Source organism: Mirounga angustirostris, unplaced genomic scaffold, assembly GCF_029215605.1.
Source record: "Mirounga angustirostris isolate CCGP_5_RB_7025 unplaced genomic scaffold, mMirAng1.0.hap1 SCAF_9, whole genome shotgun sequence".
In the NCBI taxonomy this organism is placed as follows: domain Eukaryota; kingdom Metazoa; phylum Chordata; class Mammalia; order Carnivora; family Phocidae; genus Mirounga; species Mirounga angustirostris.
Genome location: NW_026991717.1, coordinates 133,171,655 through 133,196,446, shown reverse-complemented (window position 1 = coordinate 133,196,446; position 24,792 = coordinate 133,171,655). Strand labels below are relative to the sequence as shown.

Here is a 24,792-nt window from a genome sequence, read left to right as displayed (position 1 = left end):
GAAGTTGGGGGCTGTCTGGAACCCTCTGTTGGGGTGTCCTCCTCCTCCTCCCTCTACTCCATACACTCTCTGTCCTTGGGGACCGTCTTAGGGTAGGCTAACTGCTCAAGCCTACAACCTCCAAATTTTGCCTTAACACACTCCAGATTTATTAGGTGTTCACACCATAGCACAACTCTGGTCGTGGGAGGTGCCTGGTCCTCTAGGATCCCCTGTTTCTAGCCTGTAGATGCAGCATGAGAGAGGGGTGGTCCTAGGCCTCCCCTCCCAGGGGGCCCGTCCGGGGTCAGTGCTGTTGGACAAGTTCTTTCTGTGGAGGTGGCAGCCCCGTGGCCCCCGAGGCATCTGCAATTGCCAAGTACAAGTAGAGAATTGAACGCAGATGATTTCTGCAGCCGCCCCTACTGCCTGCATTACACCTTCCTTCCCTGTTTTCCCTTCTAGTTGGTCTGCAGTGTTCACTTTGGGTCCGCTTCCACAGTGCGCCGGGACACTCCTATTACTGACGGAGAGCCCCCAGAAGGGAGCACAGGGGCTCGCTCTGCCTGGCACCCAGGAGGTGCCCAGAGAACGCTTGTCGAATGAATGAATGAATGAGCAAGCCTAGCGGCGGGACGCTATCTAAGCCCTCAGGGGGGTGTTACCACTGAGTCTGCTGTCCATCAACCCTGTGTCACATCTGTAAGTGCAATGTTCTAATCCACCGAAACGGCCCAGTAAGGTGTCAGGAATAGGAACATCCTGATTTTATGGATGGGGAAATTGAGGCACAGAGCAATTAACATCACCTGCCCAGCGCAGGGCAGCTGAGCTGCGACGGGGTTTCCAGGTGTCTGCCATGCCCGTCTTCCTCCCCCAACCGGGTGGTGGGGGTGGTGGAGATAGTTAGAGACTAGCTCACCTGGGATACTGGGCTGGGCGTGATTGGGTTGCTTGCTGCAGAAGTCAGAGGTGACGTTCCGGCCATTGGGGTTTGCAGGCCTTTGTCCCAGCTCCCCCCGGCACTCCCCCCACCTCCAGTCAGCCTCTGTGGTAGTTGCTGAGGGAAACAGTGGGCCCTTGTTTCCTCCGAATCCTGAGCTCTGAGCAGAACAGCGTCCAGCCTTGGCCTTGCAGGATGGCGTGACTTGGAAGCATGGCACCCACAGGCCTCCTCTGGCCACAGTGGATGGCCCTTTCATTGAGACATCCTTGTTACTGGCTGAGGGACAAATCAGATCCCTTCCGCAGAATGGAACAAGTCCCTGGGAAAGTTCCCTTTCCTCTGGAGGCAGAATGTGGTCAGAAAAACAAAATGACAGTTGAAACGAGGTCCCTTCCGTCCGAGCTCCCTTCCCCACGTTTCACAGATGGGAAACGAAGTCTGGCCCACCAGGGTCCCCTCCTCTGCAGTGTCCTGGTTCTTGGGAGCTGACCTACTCTCCCACGGTGTGCCTAGACCCTGCCTGAGCTCCCCTCCTGGGTGGCAGCCCCAGAGGGCCCACCTTCTCCTTCCCAGCCAGCAGGGAGAGACTCAAGTCCCCTTGAGGTCTTTGCAGGAGGATAGACCCTTCAGGGTGAATGTGGCTTATCTGGCCACTTGAGGAGAAGCCGTGCTGGAGAGCCTTCTGGAGCCAGCAGCAACTCCAGTCAGGTCTCAGCAAAGATGCTGCAGTGAGAGCCAAGCCAGGACCAGACCAGGCCTGATGTGTGTCCCAAGTTGCTGTTCTCGTGAAAGGGTTTTACTGGCATAAAAATGCTTGGAAAATATACAAAGGGAGGTGGCTGGCTTCCAGAACTCAACTGTTTACCTTCAGTGGAGCGGCTGGGAACGCGGAGAGCTTGTTTTCCAAACAGCCCGTGCTTGTCAGGTCTGTAGGCCCGAGGCTGGTGCCAGGCCGGGATGAGCCAGGGGCATCTCCTTTCCCCACGCCCACTGGGACATGTTTCTGTCCCCTCATGCTGCACAGGAGACCTGGCAGCTTCTCTCTGGAGATGTGTGTGCTGCTGGGGATGGAGCTTCATGCATGTGACCCAGTTCTCTGCCGTTTCTAGCTGCCTCAGTCTGAAAAGATGGGCCTCTTGTTTGTGGTTCCCGTCGTGGTGGCGCCACGGGTTACAGCCGAAGTGGGTTTGTGTCTGTGGCATCTTCTGAGAATTTGCTCTTCTTTGCCCAGGTTACCACCTCCCACTGGCTTTGCTCCCCTTCCTTCAAATTCTGTTTCTTGTTTTGTTTTGTTTTCCTGGGAAGTGGGTGTGGATGGGAACATAATACCGAACCCCCCAGGCAGACCCAGAAGGGTCCTCACAAGTTCCTGTGTCTATCGAAGGGGAAACAGGCCCAGGGGGGCTGAGGAGCCAGGCTGCTGCACAGGCCCAGGACACCTGGCAGCTCGGCTGCAGGCTCAGCCCGCAGGTGTTGCTGTTGGGCCTCCATCCAGGCCCCAGCTGGACCGCTTCCCAACCACAAGGCCTTGCCCGGTGATTTCTCTTCTCTGGGCTCATGGTGTCCTGGTCTGTGACAGTGGGAATGTCACCCTCAGCTCCTGGCCTTGCTGTGAGGACGGCGAGTGCTGCTTTGCTTCCCCATCTGGGAGCCCTAGAAGGAATGGCCATCTTCTCAGCTAGTCTGACTTTTTTTTTTTTTAATTTTTTAAAGATTTTATTTATTTATTTGAGAGAGAGAATGAGATAGAGAGAGCATGAGAGTGGGGAGGGTCAGAGGGAGAAGGAGACTCCCCGCCGAGCAGGGAGCCCGATGCGGGACTCGATCCGGGGACTCCAGGATCATGACCTGAGCTGAAGGCAGTCGCCCAACCAACTGAGCCACCCAGGCGCCCAGCTAGTCTGACTTTTGTTTTGAGTTATATACAGGCTCGTCACCATGGGGTGGGAAGAAGCTCCTTCAGTAGTATTGTGAGGTCCATGGGATTTTGTTGTTTTTTTTTTTAATAGGGGAAATCCCTTAACATCTTTTCTGGCAGGCAAAAACAAAACAAAACAAAACAAAAAACGAGTTAAGGATACCACCTGGAAAGAGCTGGTACTTTCGGAAGATTTGACTAGATAAGAGTTTAACTAAGAGAAGATGACAAGGTGTGAGCTGGGTCAAAGCAGCCAGCGGAATGTGGTGCAGCCCCCACAGCGTGGCAAGCTGTCACCACCCCAGGCCCGAGGGGATGGGGGCGGGGGGTGGAGATGGTATGGGAGCCATGAAACAGCGGAGGTCTTGGGAGAGGGGCTGCGTGCCTGATGGGGGCTGTGTCTGCTGCCAGAAATACGGCGGGGGTGTGAGGACGGTGGGAACGGACACCCCGACGGCTCTCTCCCCCCTCTCCCATTTTCCTGTGTGCCTCCATTGTCCGCTTGGCCGGAAGCCAGAGGACAGGGCGGCCAGGTGGTCGTGGCTCCAGAGCGCAGCCTCGCAGGGCCCAGAGGGGCGGGAGCACTGGACGGCAAGCCCGGCTTCAGATCTGCATCTGAGCGCCGCCACTTTCTCACTGTCAGATCCGGTGGGGGGGGGGGGGGTGTCCAGAAGTCCATATTCCCCACCCTCCTCATTTGTAAAATCACTTCTCATCATGTGGTTGGAAAATAAAAGCTTAGCTTCTAGCGTGATGCCTAACCAGAGTGGACATTCGTAGCTGTCTTTGTGATTTCTTTACTAGCAACTTGGAAACAGTCAGCCTGGAATCCTGGAGGGAGCCACACTTACGCAGGGATGCGCGTGGGGGTGGGGCTGGTGGCTCTCTCGGGCCTTTGCTGAGGCCATCCGGGGGGTCAGCCAGGTGCCGGGCTGGCGCCGCTGCCTCCGGGGGACTGGCCTTGCAGGTGGTGGTGGCCGTGTGCCGGGCGGCAGACATCTGGCGGGTCAGGAAGCATGGTGTCAGGCTGCCCGGCTGTTGCAGGTGCTCCTGTCTTGGGGTCAGATGATGCCGACGGTCTGTCAGCTGGGCAGCCCTGGCTCTCTTGGGACGCAATCTTCTTAACCCCCGTGTTCTTGAAAAAATAAACAGAGCCACCCGCGGAGTAGGGCCAGCAAGGCCTGGCGGGGCCCAGGCTGCCCTGCACTCCCTCCTGGTGGCTGTGATCAGCCCTGATTTCAGTGTGAAGTGCGAACTGCCCGTCACTCAGAGCCATGCCTCTCAGGTGCGTGAAGATCACAGCTCTGCTGAGACTGTGTCGTTTTGTGGGAAGAGTAGCTGCCTAGGTCTCAGTTTAGACCTGGCCGTGTGACTTCAGTCATTTGGCTTCAACGTGCAGAGCCCTGGTTTCCCGACCTGAAAAACCGAGGTCATTGAGCAGATGGCGCATGTCCAGTTAATGTTTTCTCCGTACGGTGATTTCATGGTGACGCTCGCCTAACCGGTAGATGCCTTGGTTCCACGTGTGCGTCTTCTGTATACGGGGGTGGCATGGGGCTCAGGGACAGAAATGCAGACTCAGGGCCTGCCCTGGAGGCGTTCTGGAATCTTAGTGGGTTTGTGCCCTTCTTCCCATTTCTATTTCCCATGAGCGCCAACCTTCCTTCTGCCCCCTGTCCCAGTGTTGCAGGGATGTGCAGGGGTGGGGCGGGGGAGACAGCGAAGGAGCGGGCTCCGGTGCTGAAGTTGTTCTTTCTCTCCGTGTCTCCCCCCGCCCCGCCAGCTGAACCTTAGCCGGCCGATGGAGGAACAGGGCCCGCTGGACGTCATCATCCACAAGCTGACCGATGTCATCCTCGAAGCCGACCAGAACGACAGCCGGTCCCTGGAGCTGGTGCACAGGTTCCAGGTGAGCGAGGACGGTGAGGAGGGAGGGCCCGAGAACGGCCCTGCATGTTTCAAGAGCTGTAGCAGCTGTCTTGCCGTGTAGTCTGGTGTCGTGGCTGTGCTACTCCCAAGACCTGGGCTTGTTTGTGGGTCGGCACTTCCCCGCCAGGGCCTCGGTCTCCTCGGGTGTCAAATGGGATCCAGCCAGGGCGTGGTGGGCAGGCCCGCTGCTCCCTGCCTGTGTAGACGTGCTCTGCTGATCAGAGTGCTGTCGTGTCCAGATTCGGCCTCCACGCCTGCAACACACACACTCACGGTCACTGGTTCCGAGTTGGCACCAGGGCTGGGACCCTCCTGTCTTGTGTTGAGAGAGGGACCCCTCGGGGCTGTTGGAGTAGAACGGCCTTACCAGCTCCCCGAGTCCTGCCTTGGTGGAGAACCCCCTCTCTGTGCTCATTGCTTGGACCCCTGTGTGCTTGTCTCTGAGCACGGACTGAGTTGGCTTGGCTGTTCCCTCATCCCTGCCCCATCCCCCACCGCCCCCACCCCACGGTCTTGACCCCTCAGTGACCCACCCACCACTTTGGGAGGTGCTGCCTTTGCCCCTACTGACTTGCCCTGTGTTTTCTCTGTTGTAGACAAGAACATGATTCATCCCCATGAAAAACAAAGTCATATTATCAGTGAAAATGTAGCCAACACGGAGGGCCTCCCTGGTGGGAGGGGATGCTTGAGTGCGCTTTTCAGCGTGTGATAATTGGAGATTTGATGTCCTGTCCTTCTGTATCTGCACAAAGGGGACTCTCCTTAGCCTCCTTGGCCACACAGTAGCCCTCCCGCTGACAGCATTTTCTTTCCCCCATGTGTCCGGGGTCGTGACCTCAGCCTCCCTTGCTTGCTTGCCCACAGCTCTTTCCCCCTCCTTGGCTAGCTCTGCCATGGAGTCCCACTTACTGTGTGCAATGCAGTCCAGAAGCAGTTTTGGCCTGCTCGTGGCCCTTCTGGTGGCCCCCGTGCCTGGGGCGGGGGGTAGGTGCTCTCCCCATGTCGTGTCCTCCAGGGCCTTTGCCTTGCCCGTGGCCCGAAGTCCTTCGCGCTTTCGTAGGCCTGGAGGCCATGGGAAAGGCGCGTTCAGGCTCCTCTGTGACCTCGCTGAGACTCCGTTTTCTTATTTGTAAAATGGTATCAGGACCAGGAAACCCTGTACAACGTTGGTCAGCACACACGACGCCATGCCTATGAAGTGCTTCTTGCAGTGCTCAGTAGAAGGTCAAAGCCGCTTCGATCGTGTGACCTCCGTGAGCCTTAGTTTTCTCTTCTGTAAAATGGGGATGTTGATAGTCCCTGTAGTCCTTAGGACGGTCAGGTTGCTGAGAGAAGTAAATGTCCGTGTATGTAGAGGTCCCTAATGTTTGCTGAGTGTGCAGACACTCGGCTCCTGCTGCTAGGACTTCAGCGCCGCTGCATTACCGTGTTTCTGCTGTTCTCCTGCATCAAGGGCAGTAACCCCCAGGCAGCCCCAGTGCCCTGGGGGGGCTCCCATCCCTCACCTCCCGTAAACACACACAGCGCCCACAGCCCAGGGCAGGTGGTGGCTGAACAGGGAAGGAGAACTGGGTCCCCGTGTTCCAGTCTTGGTAGAAGACAAGGTTACGGTGAGAGAACATGGCAGGGGGGCTATGGGGACGTGTGGCTTCAGGGTTTCAGCCACCACGGGCATTTCCCAGGGAAGTCTTGACTGGGTCCCTGGAGTCTGTCCCTGCCAGGACATGCACATTTGGCCGGCCCTCAGATGACTGAGGTGACCTCAGTGTAACCTTCCAGCCTTGGTATTTTTGGGATAAATTTTCCCTGCACTCTGTGCTCAAGCATGAAGCCGGATATCTGATAAGGCCGGGACGTTTCCTCCTTTGGAAGGGAACAATCCTTTGGGGAAAAGGGTGACAGGCTGAGCTTTCCAGAGGCCCCAGGAAGAGAGGAGACAGGCGGGGGCTGGCGAAGAGAAGGACCGAGGGACACCGGGTGAGGGCCAGGGGAGAGGCCCACTTGGCTACACTCGGGCCATCCTCTTCCACTCTCAGCGCTGACCTGGTCACCCGCTCTGCTGTAGGGTTCAGAGCCGGACCAGATACACTGGCACTTGACCTTGGTCATGCCACTTATTTTCAGTTTCTTGTTTTAATATTCATGCAAGACTTTCACAAGGAGACATTGGCTTGGGTGGGTAGGGAGCACAGGGTCAGTAGCAGGGAATCTGAGCCTGGGGCTTGGGTTTGCAAAGCTGGCTTTTCTGCCATTTGTTGTGAATAAGCAAACAGAGTAAGATGGTTTGGCCCAGAAGGGGCTCATCTTGAAGGGCCTTCTCCGGATGCTGTACTCAGGTCCCAGGAGAAGTGAGCTGAGGAAGAGGTGTCTCTGAGATCTTCCTGACAGCCCTAAAGCATTCTGTCCCTGGGATGCTTCCATGAAGCTCTAGCCTGGGATGGAAAGGAATTCTCTGAGCTGAGAGGTTATGCTTTTTTCCTGGCTGCCTTTGAGGACAGGTTGGAGGGTGTAGGCCTGGGGTTCATAGCAGATCACTAAAGCTGGTGCCATAGAAACCACCCCCCCCAAGCCTTTTTTTTTTTCCTTTTTTTTAAATATTGGCCCCAAGAGAGCTTTGCTTGGAGAATCATCAGGATGATTCAGTTGTTTTTCTGCACCAGGGTTCATGTAGAGCCAGCAGCCTGGTGCCGCCGTGGCTCTGTCCGAGAGTCGTCTATCACTGAACAGACCTGGGGGGCCCTGTCCCTGGGGGCGAGTGGGCCTGGGGTGTTGGGAGGGTCCCTGTCCCCATGTGCAGGGGTGCTCTGGCCTCTCGACCTGTTTCCCCAGGGGAGCAAGGAGACCCTTCTCACTGTGGCACCCAGGGTAACCTGTGTGGAGTGGCCAGGGGCAGTCCTCCTCCTGCGGCCCCTTCCAGCCTCAGAATCGCCCAGAAGGGCTACAGTGATTGTGTTCTATGGGGCATGCGGAGCCGTCTAAGAGGATCTTCCTGGGCCTTTCCCTGAAGGAGCTTGGAAGAAGGGGGTTTGAGTCTAAACTGACCCCTCTTCCCCTATCTTGATTAGCTGGAAGATTGTTAAATGTTCCACAAACACTAGGTCTGGAGGGAGGCCTAGTCTGGAGGGGAGGCCGATGAGGAAACCAGGAACTGCCCCCACAGCCCCGAGTGATGAGTTAGGGCAAACGCAGACCTGATCACTACATGTCCTGGCATCAGACCATTCTGTGCCTTCTCTTTGTAGCGATAACAAAGACTTCATTCAGTCTTGAACCAGACCTTTGAGACCTGTGTGATCTGGCCGTGGCCTCTCCCCCCACATCCTCACCTTGGCCCACCTGTCCCTCAAGCTCTGCCTTCTTGCCCACCTCAGTGCCTTTGCCCCAGCTGTCCTCGTGCTTGGGGAGATCTTCACCCCCAGATCTCAGCTCAGGTGCCCCTCTCTCAGGGAGGCCTCCCTGGTGATCTCTCTAAGGATACACCCACCATCCTGCTTTTCCTTTCCTCTGTTGGGAAGTGCATGATGCTCTAGCGGTTCCTTCTGTCTGTCTGTCCATCTGGGGGTTAGCCGCACGGGGGCGGGGGTCACATCCTCATCAAGCTCACTGGGGCTCCCCATTGCCGCACATGATTCCTGCTACGTAGGAATTGTGCCCATGTGTTTGTGAAGGGAAGGAGCATTGTCGGTGCTGGCTCGGTGCAGGATGCCCTGGTGGGTCAGAGGAGGGAGCAAATGGCTCCGGGCAGGGGGGGGGGGCGGCATTTCGAAGCAGGACACAGGGAGGAGGGTTCATGAGGCAGATGGTGCTGTGTGTAGGGATGCCTCCGAGGGCTGGGGAACTGCTGGATGAACAGGTTGGAGAAAGAGGGCTTTTTCTTGCCAGGCTGTGGAGCTTGGACTTTATCCTGCAGGCCAGAGGTGAGGACGATAAGATCAGATTTCACTGGCATGAGAGAAGCCCTGCTTAGGAGGGGGCCGGTGCCAAGGCAAGATGAACTCTGAGTAGTGAGGACACCATAGTCATCGGAGCCTGGCAATTTCTGCAGTGAAGAGAGAGCTCCTGCCCCTGGGGGCTCAGCAGTTCCCCCGTCCTCATCCCAGTGCCCCTGGGATCCTTCAGCTGTGACAGGCACCCATAGGCCCATGCTCACGTGTTGGGTCCCGGCCAGCCATCTGATTGTATGAAATGCATCTAGGAAGGGAGCTCCTTCCTCACCTCGTGGATGCAGGCAGAGAATGCACACTTTGCACATTGGTTTTACCTGAAAGGAAACAGCTTTGTGAATCAACCTTCGGTACTCTGGCTCCTCATCCTCCACCCCTTAAGCTTGAAAAACAGGCTTACTGAGATCTAATTCACAGACCATACCATTCACTGATTTAAAGTATACAGTCTGATGTGTTTTAGTGTATTCATAGATCCATGCAGTCCATTTTAGGACATTTTTGTCATTGCCCCCAAAAAACCCGAATCTTTAACTATCCTCTCCCTTGCTGGCCCTAGCAACTACCACTTTCTGTCTCTATAGCTTTCCCTATTCTAGACTTTCATATGAATGGAATCATATAATACTTGACTGCTGTGACTTCTCTCTTTCACTTAGCATAAGGTTTTCAAGGCTCATCCGTGTCGTAGTGTGATTTGGCGTTTCCTTCCTTTCGATGGCTGAATCAAGTTCCATTTAGATACACCACATTGTGTGTCCGGTCATCAGGTGATGGGTTGTTTCCATGTTCTGACTATCAAGAATAACACTGCTGGGGCGCCTGGGTGGCTCAGTCGGTGAAGTGTCTGACTTGATTTCCACTCAGGTCATGATCTCACGGTTGTGAGATTGAGCCCTGTGTCGGGCTCCATGCTAGGCATGGAGTCCACTTAAGATTCTGTCTCTCCCTCTGCCTCTCTCTCTCTCCCCCCCTTTTTTTTTTAAGATTTTATTTATTTCAGAGAGAGATGGAGAGCATGAGCAGGGGGAGGGGCAGAGGGAGAGGGAGAAGCAGACTCCTCACTGAGTGGGGAGCCCGACCTAGGGCTCGATCCCGTGACCTGAGCCAAAGGCAGACGCTTAGCCGACTAAGCCACCCCAGGCGCCCCCCCCTTAAAAAAAAAGAAAAAAGAACACGGCTATAAGCTTTTATGTACACATTTTCATTTCTTGTGGGAATACACACAGGAGCGGGGCCACTGCTGGGTCACGTGGTACTGTTTCCGTGGTTGCGGAACTACCAGCCTGGTTTTCCTCGTGTGGCCCTGTTTTGCATCCCCACCAGCAGTGCATAAAGGTTTCAGTGTCTCGACATCCTCGCCAGCACTTAAGCTGACTTTGATTTTAGCTATCCTAGTGGGTGTGAAGTGGCACGTTGGGGTTTAGATTTAGATTTCCCTGATGGCCGATGATGTCAGGCAGCTCTTTGTGTGCATATTGGTCATTTGTGTATCTTCCCCGCAGCCGTCCTTATACCTCACGTGTAAAGGTCTGGAGCCCGCGGATTTGCCTTCTTTCTCCTTTGGTCTCGTCTCCCAGAGCACAGTGGTTAGGGACACTGACGTCAGATCCTGTTGCCCAGGTCCAGAACTCTCCCCACCACTTCTCTCTGGCTGGCCTTGGGGAATGTCTTTTCATTTCTGCTGTGCTTCAGTTCCCTTATCTATAAAATAGGAGTAGTCGGCGTCCCTGCCTCCCAGGGCTGCGGGAGGACCGAGTGTGCTAACTGTGCCTGGCGCTCAGAGCACTGGGCACGTGGGCTTGTCGATCCTGGAGCCGAGGCGGGGCCTCTGCTGGCCCTGGCCCGTGTGTGACCTGCCCCTGCCTCCCAGTCTAGCAGCGGACTCCGGTTTCCTCTGACATCGGAGGGGACAGCTTTCCATGCCCCTCCTGTTCCAGTCTGTCAGGTCGGGCTCGGCCTCGCTCCAGTAACAAGCGGCTCCTCCAGCCCTGCACAGGCTTATTTCTACCCTGCGGCCCCCATCATTGGAGGCTTGGCTGGGCCCCACTGAACGTCTGGGAGCTGGGGTGACAGGGTGGCTGCAGACATGTCATCGTGGCAGAAGGAAGAGAACCCCATGAAGCCACCCTGGCTCTTATTTTCTGTGATTAGCACTACTCGTCACGGCTGACCTAAGAGTTCTCGGTCATGATTGTAGTCAGCGAGGTGGTGATTCTGGAAATGTCCCCAAATTTCAGGTGTCCTCTGTGCCAGGAGCGGAAATGCGCACTGACTTTGGAGGCAGGGCTGGGTGGAGGTCAGGGGACTTAGGGACTGTGCCTGGCTCCGCCTCTCACTGGCCACCCCGCCGGGGCCTCAGGGGCCCCGCCTGCCACCCCGGGAATGTGCCAGATGGCAGGGTGGGATGGGGGCATTGAGAGCTGAGGCGTCCCAGCCCAAAAGGCGGTTGCCGTGAGCAGCAGTGATCACCCCTGGGACCACGGCTCCGCTCTGCCCCCAAGCCCTGGGGCTCAGAAATGATTTCATAGCTGCGTTGGCTCAACCCCTGTCCATCTCAGATGTTTACTGGGCGGCCGCCAGCCAGGGGCTCTGTGCCACACGCTGGAGGGATGGAGTGGAAGCAGAAGAAACATGGATTTTGTTGTTCTGGGCCTTCTAACCTGATTTGGGAGATAACATCTAAACCTAACAAAAATCCAGTGAGTTTCTGTGTGGGAGCAGAGCTCAGTGGCATGTGGCCTTCCTGGCTGGTGGTGCCAGCGAGGGATTTGGGTGGTCTCCATGGAGCCCTGCACGAGGCCACCGCTTTCCCGAGCAAGTCCGAGCCGGCCTCCTGTGCTTTGGGCACTCCACATCTCTTATCTCAGTTTGTGCTGATGTCAGTCCCTGGGAAAATGGAATTACTTCCCCATTTTTCAGGTAAGGAAACAGGCCCAAGGAAGTTAAGGCACTCGCCTGGGGTTGCTCAGTTAGAACACGATGGAGGCAGGACTGTAGCTCACGCTCTTGCAAGTATGCTTCAGAGCGGCTTTGGCTGGCAGCTGACGGACCCTTGGGGGGCGGGCAGCGGTTCAGGGCCGCCTGAGGGAAGAGGTCACCATCTGGGATTGCCTCTGACGCAGCTGGGGCCGCACAGCAGCCAGCAGATGCCAGGGGAGGCAGAACTGGGCCTTGCTGGTGACCCTGGCCTCAGAGGACAGGTCCTGTCCTGGGGAGGCCATGAGGTCAGCCTCTTCATGACTCCTGTCCCGGCTGATAAGGCCACTCCCCCGGTGGTGGAGATGGCTGCACAATCTGCCCATTGTGTGCCCAGATCAGGCGGTGGTGGTGAATCATTCTTTCTCCCGAGGGGAGGTTGGTGCCATTGAGTGCCATCGGCCGTCTGCAGGGCCTTTCCTGCGGCAAGAGGAAGACGGGTCCCCCAGGCAGGCCCACGACTTTATGACCCTGTTTCCAGCCCCCCGCAGAGCTGAACTTCGCACAGCCCTGGGTGGTGTGGGGGGAGGAGCCGGCTGCCCTGGAAGCCTGAGCTCTGACCCAGCACACTGCTGTGTGTGGACAGTCAGGGTTTTATGGCACAGGGGTTGGGTTTTAGAAATACTAACATTATTAATAATCCAGTTTTCCAAGATTGAAGAAAGAACTTTCATGCACACGATTTCAGGATTCCTTAGCTTCCTGCACTGTTGACGTGCTGGGCCGGATGATTCTGTATCGTGGGGCTGTCCTGTGCATTGTACAATGTTCAGCAACATCCCTGGCTTCCACCTGCTAATGCCGGTGACGCCACCCCCAATCGTGACAACCAAAAACGCCTCCAGACATTGCTGAATGGCTCCTGGGGGTGGGGGGACAAATTTGCCCTGGTTGAGACCCCTGTCTTTCTCTGGGCACAGTGGCTCTGACGGCTTCCATTGGTAAGTGAAGCCCCTCCTGTTTTAAAAGCGTGGATACGGAGGCCTCATGGGGTACAGTAGCTGGGTTTTGGTCATTGGGATCTCAGACCAGGAGGTCTGAAGTCTCATGGGCTCTTATTTCAATAACACCTGCAACAGAAAAGCCACCTTTGTCTGTTCTCCCCCTGGCCTGTTTTGGGGCCATGACTTCCTGACTTGCTACGTGGGCTGCATGCTCACGATAAAGCCATTGTGGTTTCCTTCGCCTTCGTGTGGTCAGTCACAAAGCCACTGACCAGCCAAGCTGGCCTCTGATGACCTCGGTCCTCTGAGGCACGAGGACTTCCCTGAGCCCCTCCTTGCACAGCCCATGCTGCTCGGGTCTGCGTCCACTGTCTCAGACCTCTCACTTCCCACACCCACTGGCTTCCAGCCCCTGACCTGGCCCGTGTCCCTTAGTCTGTTCATTGATCTCGAAGATCAGTCATCCAGGATCTATTATTATGTCATTCATTCAGCAAGTCTTAATTGAGCACTTACTGTGTGCCAGGAATCTTCAAACACGCTGGATACAATAATCAATAAGCCAGATCAGGTGGACTCAGCCCCTGCCCCTGCACAATTGTATTTGTGTGTGGGGAGCTGTGGGGGGAGGGAGGGAGGGAATGCACACAAAACACAAGCAAGTAGAGGAGAAAGTAACACAGTCTCTAGTTACGGTAAATTCTAGAAAGAAGAAATATCAAGGCTTTTGATTAACAGGGAAGTTCTTATCACCTCATCCTGAGCCTCTCTGAGGAGTTGACATTTGAGCTGAGGCCTAAAAGGCCTGTTGATGGAGGGGAGATCGTGCAGTGGGCCAGGGGGCAGCGTCCTTTAGCAGGACAGGCACAGAGGTCCGAGGATCCTGAATAAGGCAGTGGGGGTGGGGCTGGGTGGATTGTAGGAACTGAGCATGCCTGATGGCTGCGGGTTAGAGCAGGGTTGAAGAGTGCCCTGGGAAGTCCATCGTCTTCAGCACCAGGGGTCACTGCCAGGGCGTGTAGTGCATGTGTGGTGCGTGTGTGGTATGGCAGCTGGATCCTGTGCTAGAAGCTAGGAAGGCCGGGGGTTGCGGCTGGGGCGCTGCGTGCAGAGGTGAGGGGCCCAGGCATCTCTGGCTAGAGCGGCCCTTGGTACCGCAAACCCTGCCCTGGTTCCCGATGACTCCTCTTCCACCCCCAACCCCCCCCCCCGCCCCCGCCCACTGAGAGCAGTGTGGGCACCCTGAATTCTGTGAGTAACACTTGCACACCCAGCAAAGCCCCGGGGAGCCTGCGGGCTCTGGGGAGGCCTCGGCTTGTTCTGGGAACTGAGAGTTCAACTCTGGCTGGAGGGCTGGGTGAGGGTGGGCGGGTGAGGCAGGCCGAGCAGGCCTCTGGCCTGATCCTGGGAAGTGGCCCGAGGGCAGGGGCAGCTCAGCTCCACAGCTCACTCGAGCATCCTGTGCATGTATGGGGGTGCTTGCATGAAGGGGGAGTGCCCGTGGGGGCCCGCGTGTGGCAGGGGCGCACAGGGGTGTTAAGACAGGTGCTTAAGGAGTGCGGGGCCTGACTGCTGTGTGACCGGGGACCAGGCAGCCACTGTCTGGTCCTCATATTGCTCAGCTGCCCAGCTCTGACGGCTGGGCCAGGTGACTGCTGGGACCCCCTCCGGCCCCCACAGGGATCCCTGAACGGAGATGCTAGTCTGTCCTGGTTTAGCGTCGGCCGGCGAGGGGATGCATTCTGACCAGCACCCAGCCCCACAGGGCCTTTTACCGGCTCCAGAGGACCTGAGTAGGGCCGTGGCTCTGTGATAGGGCATGTGACATTCGTCAGGTGAACAGTCTGGCCGGGCACCGTGCCAGCCTCCTGCTGACGGGAGATGGAGAGTGCTTACAAGTTTGGTGCTGCAGGCTGGGGACAGGGAGGGATTGTTTTCCACGGGGGGCCTGGGAAAGGCGGGGAGGAGGCATTTGCCATCTTAAATAACAGAGCATTCTGTTTACTTCCAGCCCTTTCTTCCTCAGCATTTGGGGTTATGTTTTGGCGGGAGCCCATTTCTTCGTGGACTTTTCTGTCTGCTCTGTGAACAACAGTTTCTCACCCACAGGACCACACTGTCGTACTCAGGCTGCTCGCTGGGTGGCTGAGCAAGGCACATGACATGAGACCATCTGGGAAGGTGACCCAGGTGGACCGACAGTCATGGGGGGCATCTGGCTTCCAGATGGGGGTGCCCATCAGGGACACTGAGGCGGGCCTGTGGAGTCGCACGCCCGGGAGAACCTGCTGTCTTTGGGGAGTTCAGGCCCAGCCTACCCCACACAGGCACTGTCTTAGCACCTCCCCTCATCTGGAAAGGGGGTCCCCCGTGCCCCATCAGTGGTATGAGTCTGTACAACTCATTCCGGAGGCTGGAGCCTGGGTCCTCCGACTTCTCCTTGTCCCATTCGAACCCCTTGTTCTGTGACTGTTCTGTTCATCAGCAGGGATGGGGTGGGGGTGGTTATTGCTGGTGTTCTGCTCCGTGGAAGCTTGGTGTGCCCTTCATGAATGCTCCAGTGTTTCTCCCACCTCGTGCCCCATCTGGGACAGCGAATCACCGTCATCTCGTGGCCCGTGATTCGGGTGGATTCCTTAGGCCTGGCTTTCCCCATGTCATCTGTGCATGGTGCTCAGTGGTCCTGACTGACTGGTTTTGGTAATGTCAGAGTCTCCCCCGACCTCTGCTGCCCAGCCAGCCACTTCCCATCTTGGGCACAGCCATCGGTTCCCCGGGGCCCTGAGCCTTTCCAGAGGCTGCTGTGTATGTGAACAAAGGTGGTCTTCCTTCCCCCCACACAAAGCCATTGTTCCGACAGTAGATCTTGAAAATGATTTCACATCAGCCCTTCGGGCTACCCCATTCTGTTTAATGGCTACATGGTATTCCATTAACTGACCTTAAATCCTTCCTTAACCAGCTCTCTGTTGATGTTTCTGGAACATGCCTTAGTGATGAAATGCCCTTATACACGTGTCTGTGTGCACACGGAGGGGATTCTGTGGAATAAATACCTGGAAATAGAAATGCTGAGTTTATGTATTGTTGATTTGGGCTGGTGCCCAGTGTCTTCCCATAAAGTTGAACCAGTTAAACTCTCACCGACCCCTAGGTGGTCCGTGTTCCATCACTTTTGGAGATGCTTCTTCTCATCGGTTTGATTTGGCCTGGAGTTCTAGAATATCGGGGGGTGCATCCCTAGCGGTCCCCTCATCCCATTGTGTTTGCTGCTGGTACTCAGGGCCCTGGCGAGGGCAGTGTCTGTGGCAGGCTCACGCGGCCTGTCTGGACCTTGACCCCAGGCCACCTCGCTTCTGTCTGGTGCTCATGTGTTCACACCTTGCCCTTCTCTTCTGAAGTCCCTGTGCTGTCAGGGCCTGACTACCCCAGCCTGAGCTCATGGGTTTAAATAACAGGTCTGAAGAGCAACTAGGCTGAGGGGCAGAGCGCATCAGTTTCCTTTCGGTGGCTCTGCCAAATCATGCCAGAGGTCATGCAGTATCTCGGTCCGTCCCGAATGGCAGAGTCTGGCACCCATGTCTCTTAATGCCAGCTCCATGTCAGACACGCTGCTCAGGCTTGTCCCTTCCAAGTTCAGCCCCTGGGCCTCGCATGCCAGTAGACGGGTCACTGCAAAACTCAAAGCCGGCCCCGCCACTCCTCGGCTCGGGACCCTGTTGCTTTAGGATCACGTCCAGACTCCCTGGCTGCCGTGTCTCCAGCTGTCTGCCCTGCTTTCTGCCTTACGTCAGCTCCTCTTTGAGACCTATGTCTGCCCGGTCATGCCGACCCCCCCCCCCCCCCCGCCCCGCCTTTGCTTGTGCTGTCCCCTCTGCCTGGAATGCCTGTTCTCCTCGTGGCCCATGCCGGTGACCCTTGGTGGCTCAGCCACACGGGCCTCCGGAAACCCTCTCTCTTCCCCTTCTGCTCCCCTCCCCCCATGGCTAGATTAGTGCCCCAACCCGCACCCCTGCGCGTTCCCATACGGCAACATGATCACTCCCTACATCTCTGCATTTAGGAGCCCCCGTGGGGATGGGCGGACTGTGGCCGCCTGAAGTTGCAGAGCCTCCACTCTGGTACATGCACACATACGCACACACACACACATACACACATGCACGTGCCTGTGCGCACACTTTCAGGGGCTCCCTCCCTGCCTGGCCTCATGCTTTCTGGGAGGCCTCAGGCTGAGTGCTCAGACACTGACAATCTCTCCAGAATACAGATGAGGGTTGATTAAGACCAAGGTGGCTGAGGACATGGAAGCCCAGCTCTCCCCAAGGAGCCATTTTAGAAGAGCTAGGGATGTGGCAGGTGAGGAGGTGCCCTCCACATACCAGGGCTGAGTCAGTGAGAACTGGGGAGTCATCGTAGCAACTGCTCCGCCGAGAGGCGGTCCGGGTATGTGTGGTCTTGCTTGAGCTAGCGAACTGATGTCTGCCCCTGACATGGAGCCATCGGCCGCCTGTCGTTCGTGTGCCTGGCCTGCTCAGTCTCTTCCCTCTCCTGTTGTAGGCATGCATGTTGCCATCCTAACGAGACTGGATTCTGCAGTCACTGCACTGTGCATATGCTTGAGGGCAGCAGGCCCTGGACTCCAGGGCCCTACGAGGTTTTTTCATTCATTTATCGCTTCACAGAATCCAAGAATCCTAGGACTTAAAAAATCAGAAAGATGTTATAAAAATGCGTTATTCCAACCTACTTGTTTTATAGGTGAGAAAACCGAGATACAAATGATTTAAGTGGCTTTCAGAAGTATGCATGAAATTAATGGCAGTGTTAGGACTTGAACCCAAATTTCTTGACTGCCTTTGCCTTAACTTTCACAGTGTCTTAGGGTCCTTGTGCTGGAATTGCGATCGGCCAGGTGCTGCTGGGCGGAAAGAGGTGGTCAGCCAGTGATTGGAAGGCATAGGCCTTGGCTGATGGTCGGGGACTGTTACATAGGTTGTGTACCGCACAGCTCAGTGGCAGACTTTGTGAATGGCATCCTGTGTGGCTGGACTTGGCAGTCTTGCCCCTGGTATGTATTGGATGCTGCTACAACCTTCCCTTGGCCCAAGGTTTAGCTGCATGAATCTCTAGCCCCAGTCCTGTGCCAGACCTGGCTACCTCTTCAGATGCCTGGCCTGTGATTCTTGAGTAGCCATGGGTGCTTTGGTTTAGCTAGGGCCATGGTAGGCTGCCTGGCACATTCTGTTGCACCAAGACACCTGGGTCTAGCATGAATTCCTCGGGACTCTCTGTGGTCTGTGGTTTTCTGTAAGGTGTAATGAACAGACAGGTATTTTGGGTGGTGCCAGGAAGGCTTTGCCTGGGGGACATTTGGCCCTGGCTTCAGTTGATTTCATGTCCATGAACAGTGGTTGATTTCATGGCTTCAGTAATCTGCCCAGAGGATTCATTAGTTGTCCTCCCCAGAAAGCTTTGCTCAGCATGGCTCATGACCTCATCCTCATGTGGAGCTGATCTCCCAGGAATGGGTTTCACTTTCTGCAGAAGCATACCGTGGAAGGTATGATTGCCTGTGACACCATTTCATCTACTAGTCCTCTTCCCGCTGGTCCCACTCCTTCACTCAGCAGGTGTCCGTTGCAGGCATCCTGTGCGCCGAGCACGTGCCGGCCCTGAAAATCCTGCACATATCCTTCCCTCGGTGCTGTGTGGATCTTCATCCCAGAGGCCATTGTGGGCTCTTGCATCTGGTCATGTCGTTTCTTTACTCTCCTAAGAGTGGCTCCTTCTGGTTGTTGTTAGTTTGTCTCGATCCAGGGTCGGGAACAGAAGCAGAGACTCTGGCCCACCGTGGTCGCTCCTTGGGACCTTTGGGAGTAGAATGAACCAGGGCGGACCCTGGGGTGGTAGAAGGAGCAGATGAGGTCATGGTCTCATTTCTGCCCCTTCACCATGTGACCTCCGGCTAGTTTCTACTTCTTTCTCCTTTCTGAAAAGACTGGCTGGACTAAGAGACCTTAGGTCTTGCAAGGTCTGACTGTCTGTGACTCTGCTTCTGGGAAAGGAACTTGCAAAAGCTCCATTGCCATTTTTTCTTGGGTGCCTTACCTTGTGCTGGCACCAAGTGCTGTGTGCTTCATGGTCTAGGCTGGGGTTGGCTGACCATGAGAAAGACCTAGTTTTCTTTCTTTCACATACATTTTAAGAGAATGCACAGGAGGAATTCTGGCTGTCGCTAAAATTGAGATGCTTTTCCTTTAGCCAGGGCTCCCCATGCCTTGTTTTGCTGACTACAGGGCTCTGGAACCAGATGGCTTGGGTCAGATGCCATCTTGGCCCCTTCCTCACTGGGAGAGCCTGGGCCAGGTCCTGAGGTGCTTAGCTTTAGTTTCTCTATCTGTCAAAGGGGGCTGCTAATAGGACCTACTGCATAGGGTTGTTTTGAGGAATAAGTGTGTCCGTTCCTGAAAGTGTGTACAACACTGTCCAGTACTTGGTGAGCATTCAGGAAAAGTTAGCTGGTATCATCACCATTATTGCTGTAATTATTAATAATAACTCCTTCTGGCATCTTGCCAGGACCTCCATCACAGTGTTAAGACTTTAGGAACTGGAAGCTTCCTGTCTTTCACCCACCACTTGGTGTGGAAGGAGGGAGTTGAAAGGCCAGCCTTTGTGGCCATCAGCTGGAAGGGCTGGGCTTGGGTTGTGCTCTCAGGAAGAGTCAGAAGGAGGGAGATTATGCTGAGTAAGCCCAAGGTTACCTCTTTTCCCATAAAAGCCCGGTGAGTAATTTTTGACAGCCCCAGGGAAGAAATGTCTGGTCTTTGCCAGCATTTGTTTGGTGACTAAGCACTAATGGAAACACACACACTCTGACTGCTGGGGTCTTAGGAATCAGCCTGGTGTGTTTGTTCTGTGCCTGGTGTGTGGGGCTCGCCTTGAATGCCCATGCTTATCTAACTTCTGGAACCAAGTGATGGTCAGGATTCTGAATCCCATTGGGGTTAGCACCAAAGTTTGTCACGATCCCCAAGTGATGGCTGCTGCGGCCCTGGGGAAGTGTAGTGGATGGCACCCCCTTTTCCATCCTTGATCTACATAGGAGGCTAGAGTCCCAGAGAGGATAAGTGCAAGGCAGGCCACACTGCAGAGCGGGGACGGGAGCAGGTCCTTACTGTTTGTGTAGTCCAGTGCCTTTGTTCTTTCTTCCTCTTTTTTTTTTTTTTTTTTTTTTAAATACGTTGAAGAGAACACACACACAGAAAACTACATATAAGCGAGCGGCTTCATGAATTTTGCAAGCCAGGTACACCGCGTATCTGCAACCAGATCAGACAGTAGAGCAGAGCTGCTTCCTAGAGCCACTCATGGGCTCCCCACTCCTTCCCTGCCTTTGCCCGACCTGCCCTGTCCCTTCTTTCTCTTTCAACTCCCAGTGAGGACCTGCCATCCTCTCACATGACCTCTTCCTGGGGGTGGGGGGTAGGGAACAGGGACTCTGGAAGGAACGAGGCTGGTTACCAAACTAGAAGATGAACTTTCTCCAACAAGTTGAATGCTCTCAAATCCCTGTTCCATGAATGGCTTCCAGCCTGGTCCTCTCACACCACTCCTGGCCAGCAGGGTTTTTCTGGAACTTACTTCAGTCCTCTGGTTCTCCTCCTAGAAAGCTTCTCTGCCTCTCCCTCCAGCCTTCAGGTTAACGTGCAGAATGCTTGGCAGGGGAGCCTGGCACTTAGCTCACCCAGCCCTGCATGTGACTCCTTTTGGCCTTCACCATGCCACTTCCTGTCCCACCTCCCTGGAGATGGAGAGTCCCAGAACATAGGCGGGGCTCATTCTCACCGCAGTGCTCACTAAGATTTCTCTGTAAGTGCAAATACTCAGGAAGCCTTCGTTCAGATATCCGGCCTCCCAGAGACCCGGTAGAGACTGCTTGGTCCACGGGAGGTCTGGGCAGCTCCCAGCCTCTTCACTCTCAACCCCCCACTGCTGGCCCCAGGCTTTGGTCCTCTCTTTCCTGTTCTAGACCCGCCCAACTGAGTTGTGCACAGGTTGTCCAGCACTTGGGTTCGAAATGGGTCCTTAGACTTTTCTGGGACTTAAAAAGCACTTTAGCCACGTGACTTGGTGTAGGTGACAGGGTGTGCTGCAGAGGCCTTGGGGTTGACGTTGCAATGGGTGGTTTTGAATCCTCGCAAAGCCCCAGCTGGTTGTATGACCTTGAGCCGGTCAGTTTGCCTCTCAGAGACTCGGTTTTTTCATCTATAAAATGGGAATAAAAATATAGTTGTTTACTCTATAGACCACAGAGATTGCTTTGAGAGTCACATCTAGCATTTTGTATGATTGTAGCTTTTGAAAACCAGAAAAATGGTTTATTTTGTATACCGTGGTGGATTGCTGTGATTGCTACCTAAAACATCCACGCTTGAGCAGCTGAGAAGTTTTGTGATCTTTTGCATTCTTACCCTAAGAATATCTGGTGTATGATCCAAGAGAAATGAAAACATTAGTCCACACAAAAACCTGTATACAAATGTTCATAGTAGCGTTATTCGTAGTAACCCCAAGCTGAAAACAAACCAGATGCCCAGCACCTGATGAGCAGATAAACAAATCCGGTATATCCACACAGTAGAATATTATTCAGCCACGTGTCACAGCATGGATGATCCTTGAAAACGTTATGCTAAGTGAAAGAAGGCAGTCCCAAAGGACCGCATTTGATTCCATTTATATGAAGTGTCCAGAATAGGCAAGTCTGTAGAGACAAAAAGTGATTTCCAGGGGCTGGAGGGAATGGGTGAATTGAAGCTAATAGCTAAATGGTATGAGATTTTTTTTTTTTTTCTTTTTGAGGTGATGAAAATGTCCTAAAATTAACTGTGCCGATGGTTGCACAACTCTGTCAACATATTAAATCCTTGGATTGTAAGCTTTTTTTTTTTTTTTTAAAGATTTTTTATTTATTTGAGAGAGAGAGAATGAGAGAGAGAGCACATGAGAGGGGGGAGGGTCAGAGGGAGAAGCAGACTCCCTGCCGAGCAGGGAGCCCGATGCGGGACTCGATCCAGGGACTCCAGGATCATGACCTGAGCCGAAAGCAGTCGCTTAACCAACTGAGCCACCCAGGCGCCCGGATTGTAAGCTTTAAGTGGGTAAGTTGCATGGTATCTGAAATTTATCTCAATAAATCTGTTTCTTTTAAAACACCCTGTGAGGTAGGAGCTGTGCCAGTGTCCAGTTAACAGATGAGGACTGAGGCTCTTGGAGGCGGAATCACAGGGGGGCAGGCAGGATTCTACCCCAGGTCTCGACGCCTCCGGCCCCCGTGCATGTAACCTTTTCACAGGATTGGCCTTCACCTTACAGAGGAGGAAGAGGCCTAGAGAGGAGAAGGCGCTTCCAGTGCTCCGTGTGGTGTTGCTGCTTCTATCCCAGGTCCCCCACCCCGACAGGGCAGATTGCAGGAACTGTCCAGTGGGCCTGAGTTGCCCAACCCTGCCATGGAGGTTAGAGGTTAGGCTGTGCCTGGCTGGTGGCCTTTTAGCGGCTGGGTCATGGGTGCCATGAGGTGAGGCTCTGCGCCAGGTCTGAGGCGGGTGGTGTCCTTGACTCACAGAAGCTCCTTAATGTCAAGGATATAGTTTCTTTTTTCTTTTTTTCTTTTGGTATCATATCTAAGAAACCACTGTCTTGATTCAAGGCCATGAAGATGTACACCAGTGCTTTCTTCTAAGAGTTCTATAGTTTGAGGCTTCACCTCATAGGATTTTTATATTAAAGGACATGCTTAAAACATGCTTAAAAAAAGTGCTTAATTGAAAATAGAGCTACCATATGATCCAGCAATTGCACTACTGGGTATTTACCCCAAAGATACAAAAGTAGGGATCCGAAGGGGTACGTGCACCCCGATGTTTATAGCAGCAATGTCCACAATAGCCAAACTGTGGAAAGAGCCAAGATGTCCATCGACAGATGAATGGATAAAGAAGAGGTGGTATATATATACAATGGAATATTATGCAGCCATCAAAAGGAATGAGATCTTGCCATTTGCAACGACGTGGATGGAACTGGAGGGTATTATGTTGAGTGAAATAAGTCAAAAAGAGAAAGACATGTATCATATGATCTCACTGATATGAGGAATTCTTAATCGCAGGAATCAAACTGAGGGTTGTTGGAGTGGGGGGTGGGGTGGAGGGATGGGGTGACTGGGTGATAGACACTGGGGAGGGTATGTGCTCTGGTAAGCGCTGTGAATTGTGCAAGACTATTGAATCTCAGATCTGTACCTCTGAAACAAATAATGCAATATATGTTAAGAAAAAAAAAAAAAGAAGAAGAAGAAGAAGGTAGCGGGAGGGGAAGAATGAAGCGGGGGAAATCGGAGGGGTAGACAAACCATGAGAGACGATGGACTCTGAAAAACAAACAGGGTTCTGGAGGGGAGGGGGGTGGGAGGATGGGTTAGCCTGGTGGTGGGTATTGAGGAGGGCACATTCTGCATGGAGCACTGGGTGTTATGCACAAACAATGAATTATGGAACACTACATCTAAAACTAATGATGTAATGTATGGGGATTAACATAAGAATAAAAAATAAAAAAAAAGAAGTGCTTAAAATAAGGAATATTTTCTCAGCAGTGTGCATGTAGCCCAGCCGGTCCTAGGTAAATGGTGGCTGCTATTACTTAAAAATTACGGTGATGATTATTTTTATTTATTATCTTTTCCATAATTAATCTCTCACTGTGTTTCCCATCTGGCTGGCTGCCTCTTACTCCTTCTGGAAAGATAGTGTTGGTGTTTGAATCGGGCTCTGGCACAACCAGGGGTGTGTGCGGTTGAAGGAAGGGAGGACCTGGTTACTTCACCCCTTCCCTCCATTCTGTCCCCAATTATTTTGTTACAGAAATTTAAAAATACCTGAGAGAATGCTGCAACACCCTCCCCCGTACCGCCACCCAGCTTCACGAGTTAGCGACTTATGACCACTCTCGTTTTCGCTCTGCCTCACCTCCTTCTCTCACCATCCCCCGTGCCTGGTTACTTTGAGGCAAATTCCACGCGTCGTATTTAATCTGTAAATCATTTCAATATGCAGCTCTAAAAAATGAATAACCCATTTCTAAAAAGGGGCCTGCAGTGTTTTGGGGGAGTGGGCCAGAACGTCCACGACCTCGGAGAACTGAGGGGGCGGGAATTGGGCACAGGCACTTCTCGCTACCCCCGGAAGGAGCTGGCTGGCACTGTGGGCTCTGCCAGGACCTGTCCACAGAGGGGTGCGCCCTACAGCCTGGCCTGCCGCCGGCTAGGGGATTGTGCGGTGCTCTGGGCGTCGACAGGAGGGGTGATCCCGGCCAGAAGAGCCCTTTTGCTCGCCGCAGGTGCAGGGCTGGCCTGCCCCGCAGTCTGCTGCATGGGGCACGGCAGGATGAGCTCAGAGACCTTGGGTCACATTTGGTGCCGAGAATCCACATGTTGTCCAATCATGAGAATCCTCTTTGTTTTTCTGTCAACCAACTCCTTTCATGTCCGGGTCTTGTTGCCCACAGCAGCTCCCTGAGATAGGTTTTATTTAAAATGCAGGGGTGCCTTGGGGCACTTGGGGGGCTCAGTCGTTAAGCTCGTCTGCCTTTGGCTCAGGTCATGATCCCAGAGTCCTGGGATCGAGCCCCACGTCGGGCTCCCTGCTCGGCGGGAAGCCTGCTTCTCCCTTTCCTGCTCCCCCTGCTTGTGTTCCCTCTCTCACTGTCTCTCTGTCAAATAAATAAATAAAATCCTTAAAAAAATGAAATAAAATGCAGGGGTGCCTGGGTGGCTCAGTCAGTTTAAGTGTCCAACTCTTGATTTGGGCTCAGGTCATGATCTCAGGGTCAGGGGATGGAGCCCCCCGGGTCAGGCTCCGTGCTCAGCGGGGAGTCTGCTTGAGATTCTCTTTCTCCCTTACCCTCTGCCTCTGTCCCTACTGTGTGCATGCATGCATGTGCGCGCGTGCGCGCTCTCTCTCAGATTAGGTGAGTCTTTGGAGGAAAAAATGCACATTTTGCATACGAGGAAACAGAATCTCAGAGATAAACTGCAGTTTCTTTTTCATAGACATAGGGTAAGTGGAAGAGGCAGGATTTGAA

The 24,792-nt window shown here is 54.2% G+C and overlaps 1 protein-coding gene across 7 annotated transcripts in view; it reads left to right on the top strand.

Moving 5' to 3' along the window:
- ITPK1 (inositol-tetrakisphosphate 1-kinase) overlaps positions 1-24,792 on the top strand; it is a 171,812-nt gene that overhangs the window by 96,064 nt on the left and 50,956 nt on the right. For 4 of the 7 annotated variants that reach the window (XM_064571514.1, XM_064571515.1, XM_045901434.3 and 1 more), the window contains one exon: positions 4,627-4,752. The exons of 2 other annotated variants lie outside the window; for them this stretch is intronic. In XM_064571514.1, the coding sequence (XP_064427584.1) occupies positions 4,645-4,752 (108 nt within the window). In that variant the 5' untranslated portion in view covers positions 4,627-4,644. Of the gene's footprint in view, positions 1-4,626; positions 4,753-21,654; positions 21,810-24,792 lie in introns of those variants that run through there. One more of the 7 variants, XM_054513845.2, reaches the window with a different exon arrangement.